At 35.2% G+C, this 26,396-nt stretch overlaps 5 protein-coding genes across 9 annotated transcripts; 3 read left to right on the top strand and 2 right to left on the bottom strand.

The window, feature by feature from the left end:
* Positions 1–8,281: 8,281 nt before the first annotated feature.
* LOC106435657 (classical arabinogalactan protein 10-like) lies at positions 8,282–9,008 on the bottom strand. The gene has a single exon (XM_013876566.3). The coding sequence runs from the start codon at positions 8,875–8,877 to the stop codon at positions 8,482–8,484; it is 396 nt and encodes a 131-aa protein (XP_013732020.1). The 5' UTR covers positions 8,878–9,008; the 3' UTR covers positions 8,282–8,481.
* Positions 9,009–9,488: 480 nt separating this feature from the next.
* Positions 9,489–10,799, top strand: LOC106435670 (F-box/kelch-repeat protein At4g38940). 2 transcript variants are annotated; one of them, XM_013876576.3, is made up of 2 exons: positions 9,489–9,619; positions 10,250–10,799. In XM_013876576.3, the coding sequence occupies exon 2, from the start codon at positions 10,287–10,289 to the stop codon at positions 10,683–10,685; it is 399 nt and encodes a 132-aa protein (XP_013732030.1). In that variant the 5' UTR covers positions 9,489–9,619; positions 10,250–10,286; the 3' UTR covers positions 10,686–10,799. The 2 variants fall into 2 exon arrangements, with proteins under 2 accessions (XP_013732030.1, XP_048606892.1); XM_048750935.1 differs by having other exon boundaries at positions 9,532–9,615.
* Positions 10,800–13,934: 3,135 nt separating this feature from the next.
* Positions 13,935–15,850, top strand: LOC106435658 (F-box/kelch-repeat protein At4g38940). The gene is made up of 2 exons (XM_013876567.3): positions 13,935–14,086; positions 14,578–15,850. The coding sequence occupies exon 2, from the start codon at positions 14,617–14,619 to the stop codon at positions 15,718–15,720; it is 1,104 nt and encodes a 367-aa protein (XP_013732021.2). The 5' UTR covers positions 13,935–14,086; positions 14,578–14,616; the 3' UTR covers positions 15,721–15,850.
* A 1,854-nt stretch (positions 15,851–17,704) lies between these two features.
* Positions 17,705–19,601, top strand: LOC106435666 (F-box/kelch-repeat protein At4g38940-like). Of its 4 annotated transcripts, none has more exons than XM_013876574.3 (2): positions 17,705–17,829; positions 18,269–19,601. In XM_013876574.3, the coding sequence occupies exon 2, from the start codon at positions 18,304–18,306 to the stop codon at positions 19,387–19,389; it is 1,086 nt and encodes a 361-aa protein (XP_013732028.2). In that variant the 5' UTR covers positions 17,705–17,829; positions 18,269–18,303; the 3' UTR covers positions 19,390–19,601. The 4 variants fall into 4 exon arrangements, with proteins under 4 accessions (XP_013732028.2, XP_022554983.2, XP_048606889.1 ...); XM_022699262.2 differs by having other exon boundaries at positions 17,761–17,807; XM_048750932.1 differs by having other exon boundaries at positions 17,761–17,833.
* A 2,092-nt stretch (positions 19,602–21,693) lies between these two features.
* Positions 21,694–26,139, bottom strand: LOC106435675 (isoamylase 3, chloroplastic). Its single transcript, XM_048750934.1, has 22 exons — positions 25,881–26,139; positions 25,560–25,802; positions 25,387–25,474; positions 25,081–25,317; positions 24,857–24,961; positions 24,571–24,675; positions 24,355–24,489; positions 24,149–24,235; positions 24,005–24,056; positions 23,841–23,904; positions 23,615–23,718; positions 23,451–23,544; positions 23,315–23,366; positions 23,165–23,227; positions 22,996–23,085; positions 22,852–22,924; positions 22,698–22,777; positions 22,515–22,619; positions 22,335–22,433; positions 22,186–22,247; positions 21,999–22,110; positions 21,694–21,918 (listed from the first exon to the last, which is right to left on the bottom strand). Exons 1-22 carry the CDS (start codon positions 25,973–25,975, stop codon positions 21,808–21,810), a joined length of 2,256 nt encoding a protein of 751 aa, XP_048606891.1. The 5' UTR covers positions 25,976–26,139; the 3' UTR covers positions 21,694–21,807.
* Between the last annotated feature and the right edge of the window lie 257 nt (positions 26,140–26,396).

The following is a 26,396-nucleotide window of genomic DNA, read 5'->3' as shown; positions in this document are numbered from 1 at the left end:
GTTGAGCAAATAAAGCTGCTTTCGGCCCTTGTGGAATCGAAATAGATTGGATAAAAGTAGCACATTTCGGATAAATACCATCAGTGAGATAGTAAGCCAAATCATACTCTCTTCCGTTGACCGAGAAATTCACTTTCGGAGCTTGACCATTTATTATGTCATCAAAAACAGGTGAGCGATCAAGAACATTGATATCATTTAAAGTACCTGGAGGTCCAAAAAATGCATGTCATATCCAGAGATCATATGAAGCAACCGCCTCTAAGACAATAGTGGGTTTTCCAGAACCACGAGAATATTGCCCTTTCCAAGCGGTGGGACAATTCTCACTCCCAATGCATACAATCGATGCTCCCTATCATCCCGGGAAATCCACGAAGCTCTCCAATATAAAGTAGACGTTGAAGATCATCCGGTATTGGTCTTCTTAGGTACTCATCGCCGAACAGATTTATTATTGCTTCCACAAAATTTTCGACACATAACCGAGTAGTACTTGCACCGAGCCGGAGGTATTCATCGACCGTATCAAGCGCAAAACCATATGCCAACACACGAATAGCTGCTGTACATTTTTGAAGTGTAGAGAGACCAAGCCTTCCGAGACCGTCTTTCTTTTGACGAAAGAATTGAACTTCATTGGAGAGCCGATCAACAATACACATGAACAATGACTTGTTCATTCTAAATCGTCTTCGGAATAGATTTTCAGGATAAGTTGGAGTGTCACTGAAATAATCATTCCATAACCGGAGATTGCCTTCTTCACGATTTCTCTCGATAAAAACTCGTTTTTTTCTTGTATTCCTTTCATCTTCTTGATTACCTTGATCATTGATCAGAGTATCGTAAGCTTCATCAAATTGTTGTTCAAAAAATTGATCGAAAGCTTCATCAAATTGTTGATCAATATTGAAAGGAGAAGAAGATGTCATCGTTGTTTTGAATCAAAGAGATAAAGAGAATGAATTGTTTTGTATGAAAGAGATGAAGAGAATGAGTTGGTGAATTGTGAGAAGATGAACGAGTTGTTAAAGATAGAAAGAAGAGTTGTGATGCAAAAGGGTGTGATGCAAAAGAGTATAATAAGCACTCGTGATACAAGAATCAAATGAAACCCGTGACAAGTAAAAGACAAGAAACAAGTCATCATATACAAGACCCAAAGATTCTTTTGTGTCCGTGATCACACTAGATTACAAGAGGCAAATATTACCAAAATCAAAGACAACCCCGTGCCCACTAGAAGACAAGAAACAAGTCATCACCTATCCACTCTTGTGACAAGAAACAAGTCATCACCTATCCACTCATGTTCTGATATTTGCTCTCAACAGCTTTAAGTAGGCGACTCTCTCACCTGCATTAACAAGAACAAGATCTGGTTAGCATTAGAAGAACAAGAACAAGAACATTGTAAGCCAACAAGTCATTAATCAGCTTCGTCTTCAGATCTGGTTAGCATTAGAAGAACAAGACCAAGAACATTGTAAGCCAACAAGATCTGGTTAGATAATTTAACCATAACAAGAACTAGCATCAGAAACATAAACTCGTAGACAACAACCAACAAACAAGCAGAGGACACAAACATAAACTTAAACAGACCACAGAAACAGAAACCTAATCAGCCAACATCTGTCTCATTTTGTCCGCTGGTTTTCTCCCTGGTTGCAGCCTCGTACGAGCCACAAAACTTACACACGCTGTCGTTGATCTTCTGCCACCGCTGCTTACAGTGCATCGGGTCTCTCCTTTCGCAGCCTCCACCCTTCTGGCTTGCGGCAAAGTAGGCGGCAACGCGTGACCAGAAAGCCCCTGATCTTTGCTCATTACCCACTACTGGATCTTTACTCGTGTTGAGCCATGAGCTGATGAGCAAAATGTCATCTGAGGGCGTCCATTTCCTGCGTTCTCGGCGCTCCACAAGACTCTCTACACCGAGGTTTCTATCCAGGCTCTGTTGAGTTCCAAATACAGGACTCTTTACACCGAGGTTGCTAGAACCAAAAACATTTTGTTGACTTTGAAGAAGATCAACAAAGTTTGACCCACTCGTATATGGATAATCCATATCAGAATGTGTGAAAGAAGAGAGAAAGAGAAGAACAAGAGGAATGAGGGTGTTTAGATGGAAGAGAAGATCAAAGAGAAGGTGCTTATCGGAGAGAAGATGCAATGCGTTTAATAGAGGGAAGAGGATTTGACATATATCTAAACACATTCATCACAGCTGAGACAATTCATCACAGTAAGAGAAGAAAGACTTGACATATATCTAACAACCATCTAAACTCCAACCGTAAGTTCTATTTATTACTAACACAACCATCACAAACCTAAACATTTATTACACCATCGACTTCAATTCAAATTAGACTTCCTCAACTTAAATTAATCTAACAGATCAAAGAGGAATTTGGATTTACCTCAGAACGTGAGCAGACGAGCTTGTACATGAACAGATCGTGAGCAAAGCACCTTCTCCTCTCCTCAGAACCATTGTTCCTTCAAAACCCATTTGAAAAATTGAAAACATTGTCAGTAACTAAACGCAAAACCCATTTGAAAAATTGAAAACATTGAAGTTTTAAGCAACAACAAAAATCCAGCAACAATGTCAGTAACTAAATGCCTTACGTGATTGTTTCTCCACGATCGGTACCATTGAAGTTCTTCCTTGTGAAAAAAGAAAGAATCTCTCTGAGGTCCTTCGGTTCTTTCTTCATCCCTTCGCTAACAACGAACGTGTTTCTCACTATCTGAAACAAAAGTCTAAACATCAGTCTCCAACTTAAGAAATTAGGAATCGCAAACAAAAGTTTCAAAAGTCTCAACCGAATGATGAAAAAGTTTCAAGAAGTTTGGGATTTTTCATCATTGAGAAATTTAAAAAAAAACATTGAGTTCACCTTTACAATCGAGCTTAACAAATTAGAAATCGCAAACAAAAGTCTCAAATGTATCAAAACGAAGGACCAAAATCAAAGACATGCAAATATGAGAAACTAAGAAAAAAATTTAATTTCACCTTTCGATTGCAATCAGCAGCAACCGCCGCTTTTCGTCGTCGGAGAGAGCCACTGATTTATCCGTCAACGATAGCAACCGTCGTTCTTCGAGGAGAGCCACCGAGATTCGTCGAGGGGAGCCAGCGATGAGAATAATCAACGAAGGGGAGCCACCGGTGAGAATAATCGACGACGAGAGCCACCGATGAGATGAATCGACGACGAGAACCACCTCCGAGATTCATCCACCATGCGATCTCCTCTTTCCTTCCTTCGTCGAAGAGAGAAAGAACGAGAAACACAATCGACTTTCCTATTTTCTCGAACCACCGTTCATCTCTCTTCTCTCCTTTCGACACGCGTCCCACAAGAGTCGGATTTTCCAAACCTTATTTAAGACTCGCCTCTTAACTAAACCCCCATTTTCCATTTAATTTATTACACTAAGAGCTTGTATTAAGAGTCTGCATTGCACATGCTCTAATTCTAATTGTATTGTGTGCCACTTTACACATGTGTTTACTGCTAAGGGTCTTATAATTTACTACTTGGACGCCGTTATTGGAAACTAGATGGATGGAGTAACCGGCTTCAAGAAGAAAACGAAAGTGTCCTCCTTCATCGACATACAAACTGCAATAAAACTAACGTAATAATAAAATAGAAAATGGATATTAAAGATATTGTTGTCAACAAAATCAAATAATGACACCTATTATAGAGTTATCAGTGTTGCATTTAATATGTAAATTAGAGATATTTTCTCTAATTTCTTTTTTTTTTCACTGAAAATGCATTACTTATAAAAATTGTCAACCAAAACACAAGTTCTCGCCAAGAAATTAAAAACAGAGCTTCAAACTCTAATTTCTTTTCTTGTATTTATTTTTATTCTTATTTCTTTCACTTTGGAGTGTAAACAATAATATATACAGAGATGAAGCAAAAGATAGAAAGAAAATATTTTTACTATGTGACTGAAGATAGAAGAACAACAAAGCTCTTCTTTTCCGACTATAGTTGGTGATTATATTTTCTCTTTCAAATTTTTTTTATTGGATCTTACTGATTAATCTTAAGATTATAATTTTTTAGAGATTGATTTCTCTTTGATTTTGATAAAGTAAGGGTTTTGATTTTGGATTTGAGATGAGTTAGTCTAATAATATTAATATCTCATGTTCTTTTTTTAAGATGGTTTTTATGAGATGAATATGAATAATCAATAATTAATTTAGATTTATAATTATTTGGGAGTTGGTTTTTTTTTTTTTGGATTTTGATCAAGAAAAAGATTTGATTTTTGATTTAAGATCAACTAGTTTTAATGATGAGGAGGTGGATCAACATGTAAAAGCTTCAGGAAATTTAATTATTGTTACAACAAAAACAGAAGCAAGTATTGTATGATATAAAGTCCGTCTAAAAATGCCATTCATTTGGGTTTAACTTCACATTGGGTAGTTCATGGTAATGAAAATGTAACCGGTAGTTCATGGTAATGAAAATGTAACCGGATATTATACATAATAATAGAACGTTTATAAAATAAGTGGTTAACATGACCATAAATAAATGATATACGTTTAAATTACCAAATTATAACTAAAACATCAAATTCTAAAAATACTAACTGGTTATTCAACCACGCGTCTGTGGTCGGGTGGTCAAGGCGTTCCGTAGATTTCTAAAAAGACCCGAATTTAAATCCGTACCATTCCAGATTTCCACGCGTGTAGTCACCGAAGCTTTCACATTCTCTTCGGAGAATGGTTTACCATTGTTTTTTTTTGTTACTAACTGATTATTCCAATTATTTTATTATTAGTCCGATAAAAATTGTTAATGAATAATGTTTCTTTCCAGGTAGATGCAGCCAAATTCGATCAGTGACAAACAAGTATTTATTGCTATCGGTGACTACCGAACACTCAAATTTCCAATATGAATGTCCTTCACTTGATCTAACGAAGGTGATCATGAAAGATGCAAAACCATCTAGGTGGATGAATCGTCTTATGAAGTAGTTGGAAATGTTTGTGGGTATTTAAAATATTCCTTGACATAAATATTGTTAGTATGGTGTAATGTGCATTAAAATCAGTATGTATCCGGCATGTTGTTTTTTAGTTTCTGATGGTTAGATATAATTTAACAACTGGATAATGTTATGTATTTCTATATATGTCTAATATAATTGGTTTTATTTAAATATAACCAGATTTGTTGATGTTTATGTTTAAGTATAAATTATACTCCCTCCGTTTTTTAATATAAGTCGTTTTAGAGAAATTTTTGTGTTCCAAATTATATAACGTTTTTGGTTTTCTATGCAAAATTTATTAACACTTAGTGTTATATGACTAATGATAATATACCTTCTATTTTATTATTGGTTGATTTGTGGTTATGTAAGTAATTAATGATGTTTTTGTTTAGAAAATATAAAAAATTAATGATTTTCTTAATCTATGTAGACAATTCTAAAATGACATATTAAAAACGGAGGGAGTAGTTAAAAATGAGTTATATAACCAGATTTGTTGCATTAAATGTGAGATATCATGTTAGATTTGGTGTCAAATATAACTAGTTTTCCTAATATGAAATGGTTCATGTGTTATAAAATAAGTTTTGTAGCATAATTCAAACTGTGGAGGAACAACAATACATGTTGTGAAATTTATGTGGTAGTTAAGAAATATATCATGAACGAAATAGCTGAAACGAAATTAACAAGTTTATCTAATAAAAATGTCAAATATTCTGATTGTGTTTATCTTGTTCTTGCCGTAAACACCATCTTTTCATAAGTTTTTAGTTAAAACTCTTCAAAATATTCCGATTGCTAAGTGTAAAATTTTTGTTTACTTCAATAACAAACTCGGCTCAGTTCGGCTTAATTAAGACCTTCTCCAATAGAGTATCTAGGAAGATTCTATCTCATGGTTTTATCTAATTATATGCTCAAAATTAAATTAAAAAGAAGAAAATAGATAGATATAGTTCTAAAAATGGAACTTTTGGAACCAACTCTAAGTTAATAAATGTCACTTTCTAAATGATTACTATTTTTAAGAAAGAAAAAAGATTACACTCAACTTTTTTTTCTCTCTCGTTACTGATTGATTAGTATTTTGAAGCTAAGAACATTTAATTGTTTCTATCATTGGAAGAGTTAAAACTAAACAAGTATCTAAAATTTTTAATTTAATTATTTTTAATTAAAAATTGTTTTAGAATTTTAAAACCATATCTATTGTTGGAAACGGTCTAAGTCTGGGCGGACTCGAAGGAAAAGAGAAAGAGGGTTTGTATATAGAAAAGGAGATGACGATGACCGAGATGAAGCATTCACAAACACTCACTTTCCACGTAGGATTTCTTCTGTTTACCTTAATCTTGGCGAAAACACTATAATTAAAACTTCTTATAGCCGTATTTTTAATCATCGACAAGTGTCTTTCAAATAACATACATCGAATTCGTGTACACATCCACCGTATTTAGATTAACAAATATATATAACATATGTTGTTTCGTGAAAAGAATACAAAATAAAATAATATCGAACTTACATCACATCAGTTCTTGTAACAATTTTTGTTTAGAAACGTTGTACAAAGAAACGGTAAATTGTTAGTTAACATATTTCCGTGCAAGTGTTTTTTCTTTTCTTTTTGAAATTAATTTCCTTGTATGTGTTGTTTCAGATATAATTGTTAGGTTAAACTCTGCTATATTATTTATACTCATTTGAGTATTAGTCTTCATTTTTGGCTGAGTTGTAAAACTGGGAAGGGAATCATCAAATGCGAATCGGATTCACATCTATTGGACGCAACAACGCTATATTTGTTTCACATCTACTGGATCCAGCATTTTTCTTTTAAAAGGAACAGTTTTGGCTACTCTCTTTTTGTCTTTTTCTCTTAATCTTTTTTTTGTTCATTTCGGGCCAAAAAAAAATAGAATGTGACGAAACTTATGTTACATGAAAACGAAAACGGATACGTGGAAGCATAAGCGTACGGAAGCGCAAAAGCGAGATTAAAAAAAAAAAAAGGAAGCGGATATGTGTTGGAAGCGAATCCATATATATATATACATACATAAAAAAAATTTTAAAAAATTTGAAATAAAAATTATATGATTTAAATTTAAATTAAAGCATTTATATTTATAATAATTTTGAAATGATTTCATATTAAAACTGTGAAATACACATAAATTAAATTTAAAATAAATTATTATATTAATTATTTTTAATACTTTATAATTAATTGACATAATAAATTTGAATATATGATTTATATTTAATAAAAACTTCAATGCATAAAGATAATTTATTGTATTAATTTTAATATTTGTATATTTCTATTCTCTATATTTAATACTATTAACGTTTGGATTTTATATAAATTAAAAACTATAATTTTATATTTTTATTGATATAAGACATTGTGTTTTTTTTAAGAATGAAAACATGATTCCAAAACGGAATCGTAAGCTTCCAACATGTTTTTAAAGAGAATATTTTAGAAGTGTTTTGGAAGCGAGATTCCGTAAGCTTCCACAAGGTTCCGATTCCGATTCCGGTTTCGAAGCGGACGTTCGATGAAGCTTTTGTGCAACGTAGGACGAAACAAAAGAGAATGGATTATTTTTTTTCTTTTTTTGATTTCTGTTACTAAATGATGGTATCTTCGTCTACATTCTATAGTAACACATTTTCGTTTTAACTTACAAAAAATCGTTTTGTTATGACACGCTTTACCTAAATTGGTTCAATATAAATATATAATACGTAGAAGCCCACATGTATGAGCCAATAGAATCCTAGTAAAAGTAAAAGGTTACAAGTATTCTTACAGCTGTCTCCATGTGACACCTACTCTTATCTTTCTGACCAAACCCAAGACTTTTCTAATCCACTTTTACAGTTTCCAACTTTCAATACGCAATTAAACATCGTTAGCTATAACCGACTTTCAGTTTCTAGTTTGATTTTAAAATATAAAGTGTTAGAAATAAGAGAGAACCGAACAAAAACAGACCAGCTGTTATTGCCACTACCGATAAACGACGAATTCACCGTTTTCAGACAGTACGACACGTGTCTAAACACGCACACGTTGCTGACCTCATAGTCATCACTACTAATCACCTTTTTCAACAATGAGTAAACCACTAATCACTTTTTGATTAAGTTCAAAAAAAAACCCACCACTTTGGAATTCAGTATATCACACATTCAAATCAGGATGCAATAATCAAAAGCAGATAAATGTGTTAACTAAACCATGAGTAATAATAACAAACGATATAACATAAGGTGTTTAAAGGTATTAGAGATCATCATAAAACCACAAATAAATCTCTAAACAAACTATTAAAAACCACCACAGATCGAATATCTACCGTCCATCGCTAAACTCTCGAATTATTAATACATAATCTAAACACCAAATTAAACCAACAAAGCGGCCACGAATAGGAATCCTAAGAAAGATCCGGCGGAGAGTGCAGCGGCGTCGTTAGGAGTAGATCCACTCGGGCCAGTAGGGGAATTTGCGTCAGGAGCTCCATCGGGTGTAAGCGAGGTCGGAGGAGCCGGCGGTGAAGCGACGGTTGAGGTCGGTGTCGGTGAGCCAGCCGGAGGAGAAGTAGGAGCTGCCGTGGGAGTGACGGAAGGCGGAGGAGTGGTGGCGCGTGAGGGAGTTGGTGCGGCGGTTCTCGGAGGCTGAGAAATTGGAGGAGTGGCTGGAAGAGGAGACCTTGTCGGAGATGGTCCCGGAGCCTGAGCTATGGCGGAGGAAACTATGAGAGCGAGGAGGAGGAAAACGACGATGGACTTTGAGGCCATAGTTTCGTACTTTGAGATTTAAGACAAGAAGGAGAGAGAAAAAGGCTGTTTCCAGAAGGGAGGAGACGAAGAGGCTTTATATAGTGGAAACTGGAGAGTTACGTGAGAGAGATAGAGAGACATGTGTTGTTTCCTCGAAATTACACGAAAACGCGTGTAATTTGTAAACCTAAGTCCAAAAGTGTTACTCCATCCGTTTAATAATATAATTAGTTTTGGTTAAAAACACGAAAATTAAAAAAATTATTATGTTTTTAAAAAATATTTTATAATAAATAGATTAGATATAATTTAACTAATAAAAAAAAATATATTTAATTTGATTGGTCACATTGTATTCAATAAATGTAAAAATTACCTAGAAATACGAAAACTATTTACATTTTGAAACAAAAACATTTTTCTAAAACTACTTATAATATGAAACGGAGGAAGTATCTTATTATAATTCGACGCCCATTTGGTCTTTTTTTTTTTTTTTATTACATTAGAAATTGATTCTTAGTTCTTGGTGACGAGACTCCCTTCAATTAATATTCAAGAAAAGCTGCGACTAAGATGCTATTGGGCTATGGGCCTCGTATTAATATGCAATTTATTATGGGCCACAAGTAAACGCTTTTTAACATAAACCACTCCCACTCGAGTCTCTCGTCCATGCATCTTCTCCTTCAACCCTTCGTCCCTTTTGCTCTCTGTGCGAGAAGGACACCCTCCCGAAGTTCGTTCTCGTTGCTTGCAGGTTTTCCGCAAAATCTCAAACCCTCTTATACCTTTCTCTGTTCTTCTCTTATTATATCTTGTTCGATTGGTTTCTCCTTCTTGTTGTTGAAATCTGAGTGTAATTTTTTTGGGTGGTTATTGTTGAAATTTGTGAGATAAATTGGTCCGAAGTAAGTCATGCGTACATTTCATGACAAATAATTAGATAAAAATTGAAACTTTTGTCTGTCTGCTTAGTTTATGAGTAAAACCCTAATCTTGCCCATTACTTGTTTTGTCGTGTGTGGTCTTGGTATCAGCTTCCTAGCGATTTACTCTTTCGTCTTCTTGGTGATTTACTCTTTCGTCTTCTTGCTTGAGATGATATATCTGAACTTAGGATGTCTGAACTTGAAATGTCTGAGCTTGAAAGAACTTGCAATGTGTGAACTTGGAATGTCTGAGTTTGAAGATGTCTACGTTTGAAATTCTGAGCTTGAAGATGAATGAACTTGAAATGTCTGAACTTAAAAGAACTTAACATGAAAAATGTCTGAACTTGAAATCTCTGAGCTTGAATGTCTCTGAACTTGGAATGTCCGAATTTGGTAGCAGCGAACACTCTTTTCTCTTTTAGGCTAACCAATAACATGTTTCTTTTTTTGTTCAGGTTGATTTCCTGATTCACTCAATCACAGCTGTTCTAGATGTCTGAAAACATGGAGCAGTTCTTGGAGCTGTCAGTGTCTCCCCTGATTCCGTCACTTCCAGACGACGTCACCGTTGATATCGTGGCTCGTGTGCCTAGAAGCCACTACCCGACACTCTCCCTCGTCTCCAAGAAGTTCAGGAAACTCATCGCCTCGCCTAAGCTCTACAAGAGGCGATCTCAGCTAGGCATCACCCAACACCGTGTCTACGCTCTTCTCCGCAACCGCGACACGGGTGACTGCCGTTTCTACATCCTCCACCGGAAACTCAACTCTAGAAACCGCTTGGTCATCGTCCCATCGCTCCCTCCCGTGTCTTCCCGTGAAATGCGTAGCTGTTACGGTTTGATGCAGCATGAACTCTATTTAGGTCTTTCGTATTTTCATTTATCCTAAATGCCATTTCGTGTGGTTGTAAGTTTGTTAACATCGTTAGTGTCGACTAAAAACTTCTGTTATGCATGTTCTGTTAAATTTGCTATGTTTTATTCTTGAATTGTTTCCTTAGACTTGAAGTTTGCATAATCACTGCCTCATCACCGGTTTAAACGTATAATGCGAAATGTAGTCATGTTCTGACTGTGATGCAAGCCTTCGATAGAGATGAATCAAATAAAAGGAAACATAGCTAGGAGTTTGCGATGAACATGAAAACCTTAAACAATTATGACGAAATATACAAATATATCGTATCTTTTGATCAGCGCCGGTCCTGGGCAAAGCCTAACGAAACATTCGCTTTAGATCTCCAAACTTTTCGAAAAATTTTATATGTAAATAGGTCCCCAAATTTAAAAAAAAATAATTTAGACCCCCAAATTTTTTAAATTTTTACTAAATGGTTTAGGGCCCCTAAATTCTCAGGGCCGATGCTGTTTTTGATGGAAGATGTCTCTCTTTTAGAATTTTACATATTAAACAAATATAAGGAGACACTTATGATCTTTTACTAAAGAAAACCAAGGATGTGTTTTGCTTTACATGGACTTGAGAAGGATCGAAGAGAATGGAGCCACGTATTTTTGTATCCTTTCCTCTTTTTCTGAAAATGATATGTGAATGTATTTTTTTTATTTGTTTATTTCTACGTACAACATTTTTAAGAAATCTAAAATAACTTCCACAATTTAGAGCATCTCCAACCCCGGTGCAAAAAAAAACTGCAAAATAAAATACAAAATGCAGTCATAAACAAATAAAAAAGACATTACTCTCATGACTGCATTTTTTACTCCATTTTGTAGTTTTTTTTGCAGTGGAGTTGAAAATGCTTTAAACCAACCGACTTTTCCCAAATTAATTTTCATAAAAATATGATTTATACTACCAAACTAACACAAATCTACGTTTCAGAATATAACTTATCATTTTTATTTGTAAGATTCACTCCTAACTATAACTACGTTTTTTACATGGTTTCAAACAAATCATGAATATGTTATCAAATACGATCTCTTAACTTTATGAATTATTTATAAATTTAGTAAATGATAAAATTTAAAAAGAAATACCCTAGGATAACACTAAAAAAGTTTTGTCACAAATATATACTATAATGATCAAAATTACCAAAATGTTTCATTAAAGAGGTAAATATACATTTATACCTTTAGGGTTAACTAATCCAACTCCTAAGGTTTAGAGTTAAGGGTTGGAGATTTGTGATTGAAGTTTAAAATTTTATAAAATAAAAAATAAATATTAAAAATTTGAAAATAAAAATTATAAAAATAGTTTCAAAAAAATTTCGAATTACAAAAAGAAAATTTGAAGAAAAAAAATAAATAAAAAATTTCAAAAAAAAATTCAAAAAAAATTCGAAAAAAGAAAAATTTATAAAAAAATTTCAATTTGAAAACATATAATCTAAAACTATAAAAAAAATTATTTATTTTTTATATATATATCTAGAGTATTAGTGTCATTTTACCTATTAAATAAAACATTTTGGTATTGTGTATTTAGGAGAATTGCCCAAATTTAAATGTGTTTGCATGTTTTAATTATTTTAAACTATATTAAATTATATTAGACATTTCAGAATAACTTAGTTAAACTATCCTAATTGATAGTAACATATTTCTATTTTAATTATAATTAAAAAGTGTTAAACAAACATACATTCTTATTGTTTTAAGTATTATATGAGGAAATATTAAGGCATACAATTTAAGTTTGTGACGTGAGAAATTTCTCAAAACAAAAAATAGACATTCTTATATAGAACTATAAATTGTAGCATATTTATTATTAACTTAGCTAATGGATAATAAGAAATTTGTCTTATTTGGCATTGACATAATATATTTTTTAGTATTATCAATAAAGAAATATAGTTTTTAGTATTATCAATAATAGAATATAGTTGCATGCAAAATAATTTGTAACATATATATCAGCTCAAAAGAAATTCTAAACAGTTTATAAAAGATTATTTTACAAAATATGATATATTTATTTTTATAAAACAATTTTGCGTGCGATATCAAACATATTCTTTACTTAGTTCTAAAAATAAAAAGCCCTAAAATAGAAGATCTCCTATATATTATTTATGAAACATTACAACTTATTTTTGTAGCCACGTGTCATCATTAGGATGATTCTTAGAATTATTAGAGACTGGTCCATCTAATTATATAATAAGTTTTTTATTAAACTAACCATAAATTCATTATTAATGTCATTTATTATTTTTTTAAATTATCAATTACTAAAATTATTAATCCCACAATGTTATTAGTAATTTAAAGTTTTTGCTATTAAAAATACACATGATCAAAAAAACATATGAGTAGAAAGCATCATTTAATAGACATTAATATTAAAAATATACTATGTATGTTAATATCATTTAAATTTAATTACATATCCTATCAAATTTTTTAAAAAAAAATTGTTTGGATTAATAAAATTGATTTATACGTTCGCACCAATTTAATTATATATGTAATAGTTACTGACTTTTAATTATTCAATATATATTTATTATTTCATAATATGTAAGAACATATAATACATAAAATAATTTTTATATATAATGTTTATCGCGAATTTTTATATATAATGTTTATCGCGCAGATCTTGATCTAGTAGTACCTTAAAAACGAAACATGGGCCGCTACAAAAAAAAATAAAGCGTACCAAGAGATTAGTTAAAAAAGAGAGCAAGAAGCATCTAACTCATGATTTTAATATTTTAATTTTATCCAATTAATAATATACTAAAATTGTTTTAAAAATATTTCATGCTCTATCTTATATATCCAACCGATTGATCGCTTGATGTACTGAGAAAATAATGTTGCAACATTACTCAACGAGTCCAAGTGATTCCTTAGTCACATAGGTCGATTGGGATTATGCTCTTCGTGTATTTAACCTCATCTAACCAAACTTGCAACAATATTTGCATCCATTAGGCATCATTCTTCGCGTATATTAAAAGTAACTGTACACTAATAATATGTTCCCCCGATAAATGAAGAAGATTAGCTTTTATGCTGGTTTCTTGACTTGGTGAATGATTCCCTTCAAACATTCAAGAAAAATTGTGACTTGGTATTTGTGAAACCCATATATTTAACGGGCTAACTATGATGGTATTGGGCTATGGAGCTTGTATTAATACATAGTTTATTATGGGCCACAAATAAACGTCGACGTTTTAGCTTTTCCACATAAACCTCTAAAGACAAGTCTATCCTCCTCCATGCTTCTCTTACAACTCTTCGTCCTTTTCGCTCTCGAGAGTGTCTGTGCGAAACCCTCCCTAAGTTGCTTCTAGCAACTCGCAGGTTTGTTTCAAAATATCAAATCAACTTTCTCTTTCTCCATCTTCCTTTTCTATCTTGTTCGATTTGGTTTCTCCTCTTCGTTGTTGAAATCTGAGTGTAACTTTTTGAGTGGTTATGGTTGAAATTTGAATGAAAAATGGTCCGAAGTAAGTCCTGAATACATTTCATGACCAATACTTACATAAAAATTGAAACTTTTGTACTGTATGCTATAAACCCTAATTTTTACCCATTACTTGCGGGGGGTTTGTGGTCTTGGAATCAGCTTCTTAGCTATTTACTGTTTCGGTCTGCTTAATAATAGTTCTGTCTTGACTTGGAATCAGCGTCCTAGCGATTCCCCCTGCCGTATTCTCAGCAATTTTACTCTTTTGCGATTCTTGCTTGAGATGATATGTCTGAACTTAGAATGTCTGAAAGTGGAATTATCTGAACTTGGAACAAGTGAGCACTCTTTTCTCTTTTCTCTAACATGTTTCCTTTTTGTTTAGGTCGTTTTCCTCTGATTCACTCAACCACAGCTGTTTCAGATGTCTGAAAACATGGAGCAATTCTTGGAGCTGTCAGTGTCTCCTCTGATTCCGTCACTTCCAGACGACGTCACCCTTGACATCGTAGCTCGTGTGCCCAGAAGCCACTACCCGACACTCTCCCTCATCTCCAAGAAGTTCAGGAAACTCATTGACTCGCCTAAGCTCTACAAGAGGCGATCTCAGCTAGGCATCACCCAACACCGTCTCTACGCTCTTCTCCGCAACCGCAACACGGGTGACTGCCGTTTCTACATCCTACACCGGAAACTCAACTCTAGAAACCGCTTGGTCATCGTCCGATCGCTCCCTCCCGTGTCTTCCCGTGGAAGCTTTGTCTCGGTGGGTTCGAAGGTGTACGTGTTCAACGATGTTGATGCCCTCTGCATTCACTGTGCCTCCCACACGGTGCAGCCCATCCCTGACATGCCTCAGCGCTTCTCGGCGACTCCCATGCCTAGTAAAGTTGCTAATGTCATCGACGGGAAGGTTTACCTGATCGGTGATTCCCGTTTCACTTTTGATGGTGGGATGTCGTGGAGTAAAACAGTGATGGTGCTTGATGCAGAAACGCAAGTGTGGGAGCCGGCGATGATAAAAGAAGACATGTGGGTTGGTGCTCTTTGGTCTGATGCGGTGGTGATGGAGGATAAGATTTGCATGAAAGGTCACAGGAATGCCAATTCTTTTGTTTACGAACCAAAGGAGAAGAAATGGGAACTGATGGACGAGGTGTTGAACTCTAAGGACTGGGTGAGTGCGTGTGTGGTTGATGATCTCCTCTACTATCACGATTGTTCAGAGAAGGCGTTAAGGGCGTATGATCCGAAGCAGAGCCGCTGGAGTGTTGTCAGCGGTTTGGAAGAGTTTTTGGCGTCCGAGTGTGCCCAGTCAAAGTGGTCCAATGCGGTGAAGTGCGGCGAGAAGAAGCTGGCTCTCTTCTTTCCTGAAAAACATGACGGCAAGCAGGTCATTTGTTGCGCGGAGATTGCTTTGGAAAGGCGCCAAGGTGGAGAGGTTTGGGGTAAGATGGAGTCGTGTGATGTTGTCATCGAGGATGGTGGGCTGTTTGACGTGGTGAAATGTGTAGCTGTTACCGTTTGATGCAGCATAAAACTCTGTTTAGGTCCCTTCGTATTTTACTTATCCTAAATGCCATCTCGTGTGGTTGTAAGACTTGTGCTGTGTTCAGTTAAATTTGCTATGTTTTAATCTTGAATCGTTTCCTTAGACACGAAGTTTGCATCGTCACGGCCTCATCACTGGTTTAATGTATATTTCGAAATGTAGTCAGTTTTAGAATTTTACATGTTATCAGATTTGACGAGACATATATGTTTGGTTCATGCTCTAACTTATGATGCAAACTAAATGTAAGATTCGCTAATGTTTGGTTGGTACCCATGTTAAAACTATGATGCAAGCCTTTAAGGGAGATGAATCAAAGAAAAGGGAACATAGGAGTTTCGGATGAAATGAAAACCTTAAAAACACACACACACAAACACCTTTTTTTTTTTCAACATTGGCTTGAGACACACCATTGCTCGAAACATATATGTTTATATATTGTTTCTGTTGATTGAAAATGTTCGTCTTTTTTAGAATTTCACATACTAATCAAATATGACGAGACACTTACGGATCTTTTACCAAAGAAAATCAAGGATGTGCTTTGCTTTACATGGACTTGAGAAGGATCGAAGAGAATGGAGCCACTTAAATGATTACAAATTATCTAAATGCATTTGAAATATATATCATAATAAAATAAGTTTTTTTAGTAGACATTTTTATGAACAACTTCTAGATTTAAAATTAGCCAGTCTATTAAGTCAAAGAATTAACTTATAGAAATTATTACAAGATTCAAAAGAAAATTAAAATTAAAATTAGAATACAAAATATGGTATTACATCACCCCTCTTAGTTGAATATTTTTCTTCATAAAATATTATTCATATTTTAAAATAACAAAGTCTCTTAATCTCTTTTAAAATAACAAATCTCTTTATTAAAATTTCATACTCGTGTAGTTGTGAAGGCCAACTACCTAGTATATCTTAAATTACCAATCAATTGATCGCTTGTTATATTAAAGAAAAAAAGTAAGTTGTACAAAAATAATCTCAAAAAAATATAGAGAACATCCGTTGTTGATTTTCATTTTTCCATTTGAACGTGTTTAAGGAATTATCTCCCTCCCTACTCCTCTCGTTCAATTCGTGGAGGGTTATTGATTCAGCATGAACACTACTTAACGATTCCAAGGGATTCCTTAGCCATATAAAGGTCAATTGGGTTCTGCTATTTGTGTATTTCAACCACAATAATACAAATCGTCTTAGTATTCTTTAGTTGCCCTACTATAGAACTTATTGTTGTTGTAAGTTACAAAAAAAAAACTTATTGTTGTTGTACCAGTAATTTTAATAATACATATTTTTGCTTTAGTCGTACTATAATTGTTTTAACAGTACCTAAAATTTTTAAATATAGCTTCGATTTAATCTTTTTACACGACAATGAACGTGTTAAACAACTAACATATTTTCTAACACCAGTGTAATGTTTTTTGTATGTTTCAAAATTGTATAAAATAAACCAAATCATCCTTAAATATTATTTTATATTTGCTTTCAAAAACTCCGGTTTCATAACAGAATTTTGATTTTTTACATTACCCATATCAAATATATAATCTATTAATAAGAAAATTTCATGAAAATGACAAAAAATTACCTTTAAATGGAGATTCAAAATTGCCAAATGTAGAATGGTGGGTGAGGAGAATTATGGCGAAGGGGGGAGAATGTTAAGATAGTGGAATCCTTGTTGAATTGTTGTATGAATATTTAATTTGAAGTTTAATTTTTTAGTTTAATATAGATAATAGGTGAGATGTCAATTATATTACAAAGAAAAGAATAGGTCATGAGAAGAAACAAATGGTATAAATAGTAAGATTATTAAGGAGTAGTGAGATTAAAATGTTTCCCATTAAAGGAATTTTAGTTACCTGTCCATTATTTTTTCCTTTTTGGGTTATTATGGACCCTAATCCCATAATAAAATTTATTTTATTATAATTCACAAATAAAGCGACTTTTCAATCCCTATAAAGAGTTTTCCATTCTCTGCTTCCTCTCTCATGCAACTCGTCGTCTCTTTGGGTCTTGAGAGTGTCTTACGTAAACCCTAAGTTACTTGCAGGCTTGTACTCAAAATCTGAAATTTTTCTTTCTCTCACTCTCCATCCTCCTTTTCTGTTTAGTTCGATTGGTTTCTTTTATCTTGTTGTTGAAATCTGAGTGTAACTTTTTGGGTGGTTATGGTTTTTCCTCCTGCATACATTTCATGACCAATAATTACATAAAAATTGAAACTTTTGTCTGTATGCTGTAAACCCTATTCACCCATTACTTGCATGGTTTGTGGTCTTCAAGTCAGCTTCTTAGCTATTTACTCTTTCCTCTTCTCTTTGTGATTCTTGCTTGATATGATATGTCTGAAGGTGGAATGTCTGAACTTGCTTGAATTGTCTGAGTTTGAAATATCTGAACTTGAAATGATGTCTGAACTTAGAATCAGCTAGCTCTCTTTTGTGTGTTTAGGCTAGCCAATAACATATTTCCTTTTTTTTTTTGTTCAGGTTGATTTCCTGATTCACTCAACCACAGCTTTCACATGTCTGAAAACATGGAGCAGTCTCTGACTCCGTCGCTTCCAGATGACGTCATCATTGACATCGTAGCTCGTGTGCCCAGAAGCCATTACCCGACTCTCTCCCTCGTTTCCAAGAGTTTCAGGAAACTCATTGCCTCTCCTACGCTCTACAAGAGGCGATCCTTCCTAGGCATCACCCAACACCGCATCTATGCCGTCCTCCGCAACCCCCAAACTCGTGATAATTTCAGTTTCTACATTCTCCACAGGAAACTCAAATGCAGTAACCGCTTGGTCATCGTCGGATCACGTACACTTCATCACATGTCTTCCCGTGGAAGCTATGTCTCGGTTGGTTCGAAGGTGTACGGGTTTAACGATCGCGATGCGCTCAGCATTGACTGCACCTCTCACACGTCTCAGTCCATCTCTAACATTCCTCAGCTCATGACTAATAAAGTTGCTAATGTCATCGACAGGAAGGTTTACCTGATTGGTGGTTCCTTTTTGCCGGATGAAAGTGGGTCGCGGGAAGCGTGGAAGAATGCAGTCGCGGTGTTTGACACAGAAACACAATCATGGGAGTGTAAGTTGGTAAAGGAAGACATGCATGTAGGTCTTGGTCCCTTTTGGTCTGATTCTATGGTGATGGAGGGTAAAATTTACCTGAAAGATTACAGCAACAGAAACTTTTTTGTTTATGAACCAGAGGAAAGGAAATGGGAATTGATGGACGAGGTGTTGAATTCTGAGGAATGGGTGGGTGCGTGTGTGGTTGACGATGTCTTGTACTATCACGATTGTTCCGGGATGGAGTTGAAGGCGTATGATCCAAAGCAGAGGTGTTGGAGTGTTGTCAACGGTTTGAAAGATTTTTTGGCCGTGGAGACTGCCCACTCAGTTTGGTCCCATGCGGTGAGCTATGGCGAGAAGAAGCTGGCTCTCTTCTTTCATAAAAACCATGACGGCAAAGAGGTCATTTTCTGTGCAGAGATTGCTTTGGAAAGGCGCCAAGGAGGAGAGATTTGGGGTCAGAAGGAGTCGTGTGATGTCGTGATTGAGGATGGGATGTTTGACATGGTCAAATTTGTTTCTGTTACCGTCTGATGCAGCATAATAATAATATCTCTATTTAGATCCCTTCGTATTTTAAATTATCCTAAATGTCATCTCGTGTGGTCGTAAGTTTGCTAACATCGTTTATGTTAAGACAAAACCTCGAGTGTGTGTTGTTTTATGTTGTCGTTTAAAACTTTGGGCTATGGTCTGTTAAATTTGCTATGTTTTATTCTTGAATAATTAATTACCTTAGAAACGAAGTTTCCCTCCTCTTCACAGGTTAAATTTTACTAGACATTTATGTTTGGTTCCCATGTTCAACTATGATGCAAGTATTTAATAGAGATGAGTTAAAGAAATGGAGTTTGAGATGAAATAAAAACCTTAAACAAACCTACACCTACCATTACTAGAGGGATGGTACGCCCGGGCTTTTCTGTAATTTGAAATTAAATTTTAATTTTTTTGATTTCATTATATATAAATATATCTTAAATATACAATGAACCGGTTACACAAATATACAATGATAGGTAAATAAAAATTTGCTATTGTTTTACTATGATGAATGAACTTTAATTATTTGTATGCATGTTTCTGAATTTTCATATTTGAAAATAATGTTCAAGAAAGCAAGCTACATGAATAAAAGTTAATTAAACTTCAGATATGATCAAATAGTCTTTTATCTTGTTTGTTCAAGTTTTTATGAAAAAACTAATTTAATTTACAACCGATTTTTGTTTTTTTTAGTTAGCTTTGAAATAATTATCGTCTCCAATCTTAAGTACAAACTGACATATAAATCGGTTCTTTTGGTTTAGTGATAAATCGATCTAATTATATTATTTACAGATGTGCAATCTTGGTCTGAACAAAAAAAATCAATTTTTAGCTATAATATCTTTCACTTTCTGTGTCTTCCTTGCAGTTATACCTTTTCATAAACATCTTAATCACCATTTTTCTTTCTCTGGGCCGTCATGGAATCTTTCATGAAAAATCCTTCGATGAAACTGTTATACTCATTTTGTGATACTAGAGGGGGAGAATTAATAATACAGTGACTTTCTCTAATATATATAAAATTTGGGATGGAGTTTAACTTGGAATGATAAAAGGTCAACTGATATGGATTCTGTGCAATGTGTTCTTACCCATATATAACTTGATCATGATATGATTCTACTAACTCTAGCCAGCACATTTCCAAATTTGCTTTCACACTGATTTTTTTGAGTTCATGAAGGTTTTAAAAGAGGCTTCTTTTGTCCATGAAGTAATGACAATTACGGATTTACCTTAACTTTAATACACAAATAACATTTTTTCTGGCTTTGTTGACACGTCCGTATTTACACTTTCGATCTGGCCTCACAACGTACCTCTCTCCCTCTCCTTGCCATCCCGTCCGCCGCAATAAAATCTCCATCCAGCAACACAAGCTTCGCCGTCCCACTCTCTTCGTCCACCTTAAACATCTTTCATGTTGTGCTGCACCACCAAGAGGTATCCTTTGCTGTTGTACACGATCGATCCCGTTAAAACTGCAATCTCGGATGCTTGCATCCGTGTCTGCAGCTAGCGGCTGGCGGCTGCGAGTTAAACAATGGTGATCTGGAGAAGTTAGAGGCTATGCCGCCATGATCCACAGATGAAGTCTTTGGCTGAGTTGATGACGTAACTGCTCCCCTAGTAATCAACCGTCAAGCCATTGTTGAAGGTTGTGTAGGTAAGGAAGTAGTAGGCATGGTTGAATCTGGTGAAGCAGTAAGATTCTGAGTACTTTGCATCCCTATTTATAATTGAAGAAAATTAGGGATTTACGATGAAGGTGACTGAAAGGATAATTAAAATCAAACATAGTGGGAGAAATTGAATGAGAGAGTTAATGGTTTCGTGTAAGACGATGCTTCGATTCTACATGATTCTGTTTTCATAACGTCTCCAGATTTTGTGTGACCTGAGAGATGAACAGATGAAATTTTTTTACGGGAAAATAGCTTATGAAACGTCGGAGTTTCCAAGGTAAGTCTTATCTAGAAATGAGTTAATTTAAATTTCAATACGGGCCCCTATAATAAACTCACCAGAAACAAAAGTACCGTATTATTTATGTTGATGTCATGTGTCCTCATTGGGCCAGTAGTGTTTTGTTTGGGCCATGAGTGTTTGGTAAAGGTGGGCTGCAGATTAACTTAATTATTGGGCTGAAGCACGCGATCTGCTCATCCCAAGTTATTTCATTATTGGCAAGTCCGCGATGACCTGTCACTTTAGTTGGTCATGAATTTTCATCCGACGTGGCACCCCTTAGAAGCTCCAAAAATAGCTTATTTTATATAGTAGTGATTCGATATATAAATGTATATATTGTATCTTTTGATTGGAAATGTCGTCTATTTTAGAATTTTACATATTAATCAAATAGACACTTGAGGATCTTTTACAAGGATGTGCTTTATTTTACATGGACTTGAGAAGGATGGAAGAGAATGGAGCCACATTGTATGCCTCAGCCACGCCTGCCACACCTTCCTTTATAAAATCATCCGGTGACTCGAGGTTTGTGTCAGCCTGGTGCAAAACATGACAACTGAGTCGGTCATGAAAAGTCAGAGAACCAAAGAAGATGAAAGAAAGAAAGAAACACTTACCACACGGAACCATTGCTTTCCCGACGGTGGCAGTGGAATCAGAGCCTTGACAAAGTAGTCATGGGCATTGAAAGCCGCATAGACGTCTTGGCCGCTTACACCATCATGGAGCCTACAAAAAACAATCATATACTTATTAAATAGTTAGAAGCGATAATACAAAGAATGAGACATCTTTGTCAATTACGTGAAAGCTAGGAACTTGCTCTCAGGATTGTCCCAATTATCTTCATGCCACGTAATCTCGCCCTTCAGTCAAAAGACACATTACACATAAGAGTAGAGACACAAAGATTCAAGGAATACATTGTAAACGAGAGGATAACGATTAACTACTTTGCTGAGGAAATTTTCGTGCTTGAGTACATGGTGTGAATGTCGGAACTTGATCAACTCTGAAAAGAACCTGAAATGGCTCTCCTTCTTTGTGTCGAGCTGGATTTTTCAAAAGAAGCAAGACATGATACAACAGTTACAGGGGAGAATCCATAACAACCGCGAGATGTTAAGACTTGCCTCTTTCCACTGGAAATTGTTGAGAGCAGTATCATGTCCGTAGCTATTGTTATTACCATATCGGGTGTGTCCATATTCGTCTCCCATTAGCATCATTGGTGTTCCCTGATATCATTGATCAAGGGTCGGTCTCATATAAGATTGTAAAAAACAATATCAGAGTATGTTGGCAATAGTTTTTACCTGAGAAATCATCAAAGCTAAATGAAAATTCTTCATTTGTCGAACACGCAAGGACTTGATGTGAGCATCACCAGTTTCTCCTGTCACGAAACAGAGTATAAACTTGAATACCAAAACCAAGAAACTTCGATTGTGATAAAGTTATAAATTGTACCTTCCGAACCACAGTTCCAGCTATAATTGTCGTTACATCCATCATTTTCTCCTTCTCCATTGGCTTCATTGTGCTATAAATTACAGAAGAGATATGTTAAGGCATAGACTCATTAACATCATTACATGAGAATATCAAAAGTACCTTAGAATTGTATGTTACAAGATCTCGCAATGTGAATCCATCATGCGCAATTATGAAATTTACACCGTGGTAAGGCTTCCGCTGGTTAACCTATATATAAGAGAAGCGAGTAATTGCGATGATCTCATGAAACCTACAAATAAAAATCAATTACTTGAATGGATCTTACCTGGTAAAGATCAGAAGATCCTGAAACCCGAGTAGCAAAGCTTCCTTTCATACCACAGTCACCCTAAAAATTGTGTAACATAAGAGTGTTAGTCTTCTTCTAACATCATTGGTCTATATACCAGATGAACAAAAGTCCATCGTTGTATACCTTGATAAATCTTCTAACATCATCCCTGTACATCCCATTCCACTCAGCCCACCTGAATTTGAAAAAAAAAAAACCATGGCTCCACAATCCATCCCTGAATCTATCACAATTTGGAAATCTAAGCTAAAACTGTTACCTATCCCAATTTGGAAACTTCCCGACAAGATATAATCCTCCACAATCCCAAGGCTCTGCAATTATTTTACATCTTGGCAATCTTTCGCGATTGCCTGATTCAATAAGAAATTTCAAAATGAATATGCTTACGGCTACCATTATATCTGATAATACACAATCAACTTACCCTTATGAGTGGGGGAGCACTGAGTGGAGATCCATCTGTGTCCCGGCACAACACACTAGCAAGATCAAATCGGAAACCATCCACATGATACTCCGTGACCCTACGTTTAGAAAAAGAGAAGAAAGCAGAACAGAGAGTGATTGACTATGTGAAGTAACCAACGAAATATCTATTTTCAGGATATTTGGTCCATTATTTGATCCATTATGATTTTTTCCGTACCAGTGCTTTAAGCTATCTAGTATTAGCTCCATAACAACAGGATGGTTACAGTTCAGTGTATTTCCTGAAAACAGAAAACAAAAGAGATGTTGAAGGTTATATTATTAATTTGAAGCACGAATTTTCAAAAGTCAAGCCTGTATACGCTTCAAAAATAAAATTACCACAGCCGGAATAGTTAAGCAGTTGGTTGTTTGGATCAAGCATGTAATAAATCTGCAGATAGATTTCACACAGTTTAGAGCTCCAAATATCAAGATAATATTCATTAATAAACTCAGATGAGAGTCACCACTCTTATGACTCACCTTATTGTCTATGCCACGAAATGAAGTGGTATAAGGGTACTTATCATCAGCTTCATTGGTATGATTATAAACTACGTCCAAAATAACCTGCAGAAAAAGAATGGTAAGAATATTTCTGAAGAATCATCAGTTACATAAGTTAAGTAAAAAGAGATTAGAGGCTCCAAGGAAAAAAGGGGGCAAAACAAAGAGCGTTGCTTGCTTACCTCTATACCAGCAGAATGTAAGGCTTTGACCATTTCCTTAAACTCTTTGGAAGCTTTAATAGGATCTCCCTCGCCACTAGCATAACGGCTCATTGGAGCAAAAAAGTTAACTGTCGAGTAACCCCATGTGTTAACCTAGCAAACGAAAAACTCTTTTAGCTTGTGGAAGCATTGGAGAATCACACTCCTGTATACAAGTATTAGACTTGTGCTTACCATGTGATCTCTAGGATTAGGACGCCTCTGAAGCTCAAGTTCATCAAACTCAAAGACTGGCAATAGCTCCACTGCATTAATACCCAGATCCAGAAGGTGTGGTATCTTTCAACAGAAAGAAGTTACAAGTGAGATATAAATAAACATTGCATATAAACATACAACCAGATTAAACCTATCCTCAATATATTGATAAATTATTGAGTATTTCGTGCTATTAGCTCTTCTGCTCAACAGATAATGCAATCATATCATCATACTTCGGAGGTAGAATATGATTGATTACCTTCTCAACGAGACCAAGGTAACTTCCTGCTGTAGATGGATCAATCCCACTGGACTCATCCGCAGTAAAAGCACGAACATTCATTTCATAAATAACAAGATCCTTCTGCAATACAGTGACCGATGGTAAAAGAATTGAAAAAACAGTAGACCAGAGTCATCAAAATTAGCTCAGAAACAGAATCGTGCAACAACTAGCAGAAGAAGGGCAAATGAAATTCGTACCTCGGGGATGTTAGGGAACTTGTAGTCATCTCCCCAGTCAAATGGAGAGGTCTCAAAGTCATAAGTTCCATAGAACTGAGCAAACTTCTGGTTACTATCTCCAAAAAAGCTCCGGCCTTTAACAAGCTTTGCATAAGGATCCAGAAGCAGAATGCTATTGTCAAAGCGATGCCCTTGGTTCCATTCTCCAGGACCATCAACACGGTAACCATAAAGAACATTTCTGAGTGGCAAATCCTATCACAACGTACAAAAAAATCATGAGAAGACTGACAACAAGAAACGAATTGTCTAAAGGAATACTACCTCAACAAAAATGTGCCACGTGTCTCCAGTCTTGTTTACGCTGGGATCCAAAACCAACTCCACAACATCCACATCATCCTTCTCATCACTATCAACCAAAGAAGACAATCAAACTTTAAAATCAAGAAGCTGAGACATCACATTGGCAAGAAACAAAACATATGATTTTTAACCTCTGAGGAAGTGATAAGCAGAGTGTGACAGAAGTGGCGTTCTGAGAGAAGAGAGCGAAGTTGATTCCTTTGTCAACTTGGGAGACACCAAGAGGAGACTTCTCGCCAGAGGAAACTTTGAAGGATTGTTTATTAGTTTCCGCCATTTGAGATGATTCTTCCTCTATCACGCGTTCTCGTGCGCGTCGACAAGTGACCTTAAGCGTTGAGCGACGGGTACAAACCGGAGCTCCGGTCACTTTCCTGCTCAAATTCAAATCAGAATTGTGATTTTCGGATCGCGATTTCGATTCGAAGTGAGGGAAGCTGTAACTGACTAACCCCATGGGAATGAAGCCGGTGAAGACATTACCAGAGGAGTGGAGCGCCGGGGGGAAACTGGAAGCAGCGCGGGAATAAGCAGGCGAGGCGAGCATCGGTTCTCTTTGATTCGATGATCGGAGTGAGATTGTTTTTTTTGATTGATACTTGGAAGTGAGATAGATGTTAGTGATGGATGGGACTTTGGGAGAAACAAAAAAAGAGTTTCGAGAATGGAGGAGAACCGTTCATTGGGGTGACTGTCACGTGAACGGAAGAGCGCGCGTCTTGTGTATTCCTTTATTCTTTGTTGCGAAAACCGTTTTTTTAGAGCAAAAAAAATAGTAATTATGTCTTTTAGACTAATCTATATTTTGTGTCATATTTTTCTATAATACCCTTTAATATTTATGAAAATAATATTAATAAATAGTTTTACAAACAAAATTTTTTTAGAAAAATAGTAATATTTGTTAAAATAGCTATATGAACTTAATGGTATATTTTCCAGTTATAAAAAAGTTAAAATTATAAATT

Source organism: Brassica napus, chromosome C3 (assembly GCF_020379485.1).
Source record: "Brassica napus cultivar Da-Ae chromosome C3, Da-Ae, whole genome shotgun sequence".
NCBI lineage: Eukaryota > Viridiplantae > Streptophyta > Magnoliopsida > Brassicales > Brassicaceae > Brassica > Brassica napus.
The sequence above is the reverse complement of the archived record's forward strand: the minus strand, read 5'-3'. Positions and strand labels throughout refer to the sequence as shown.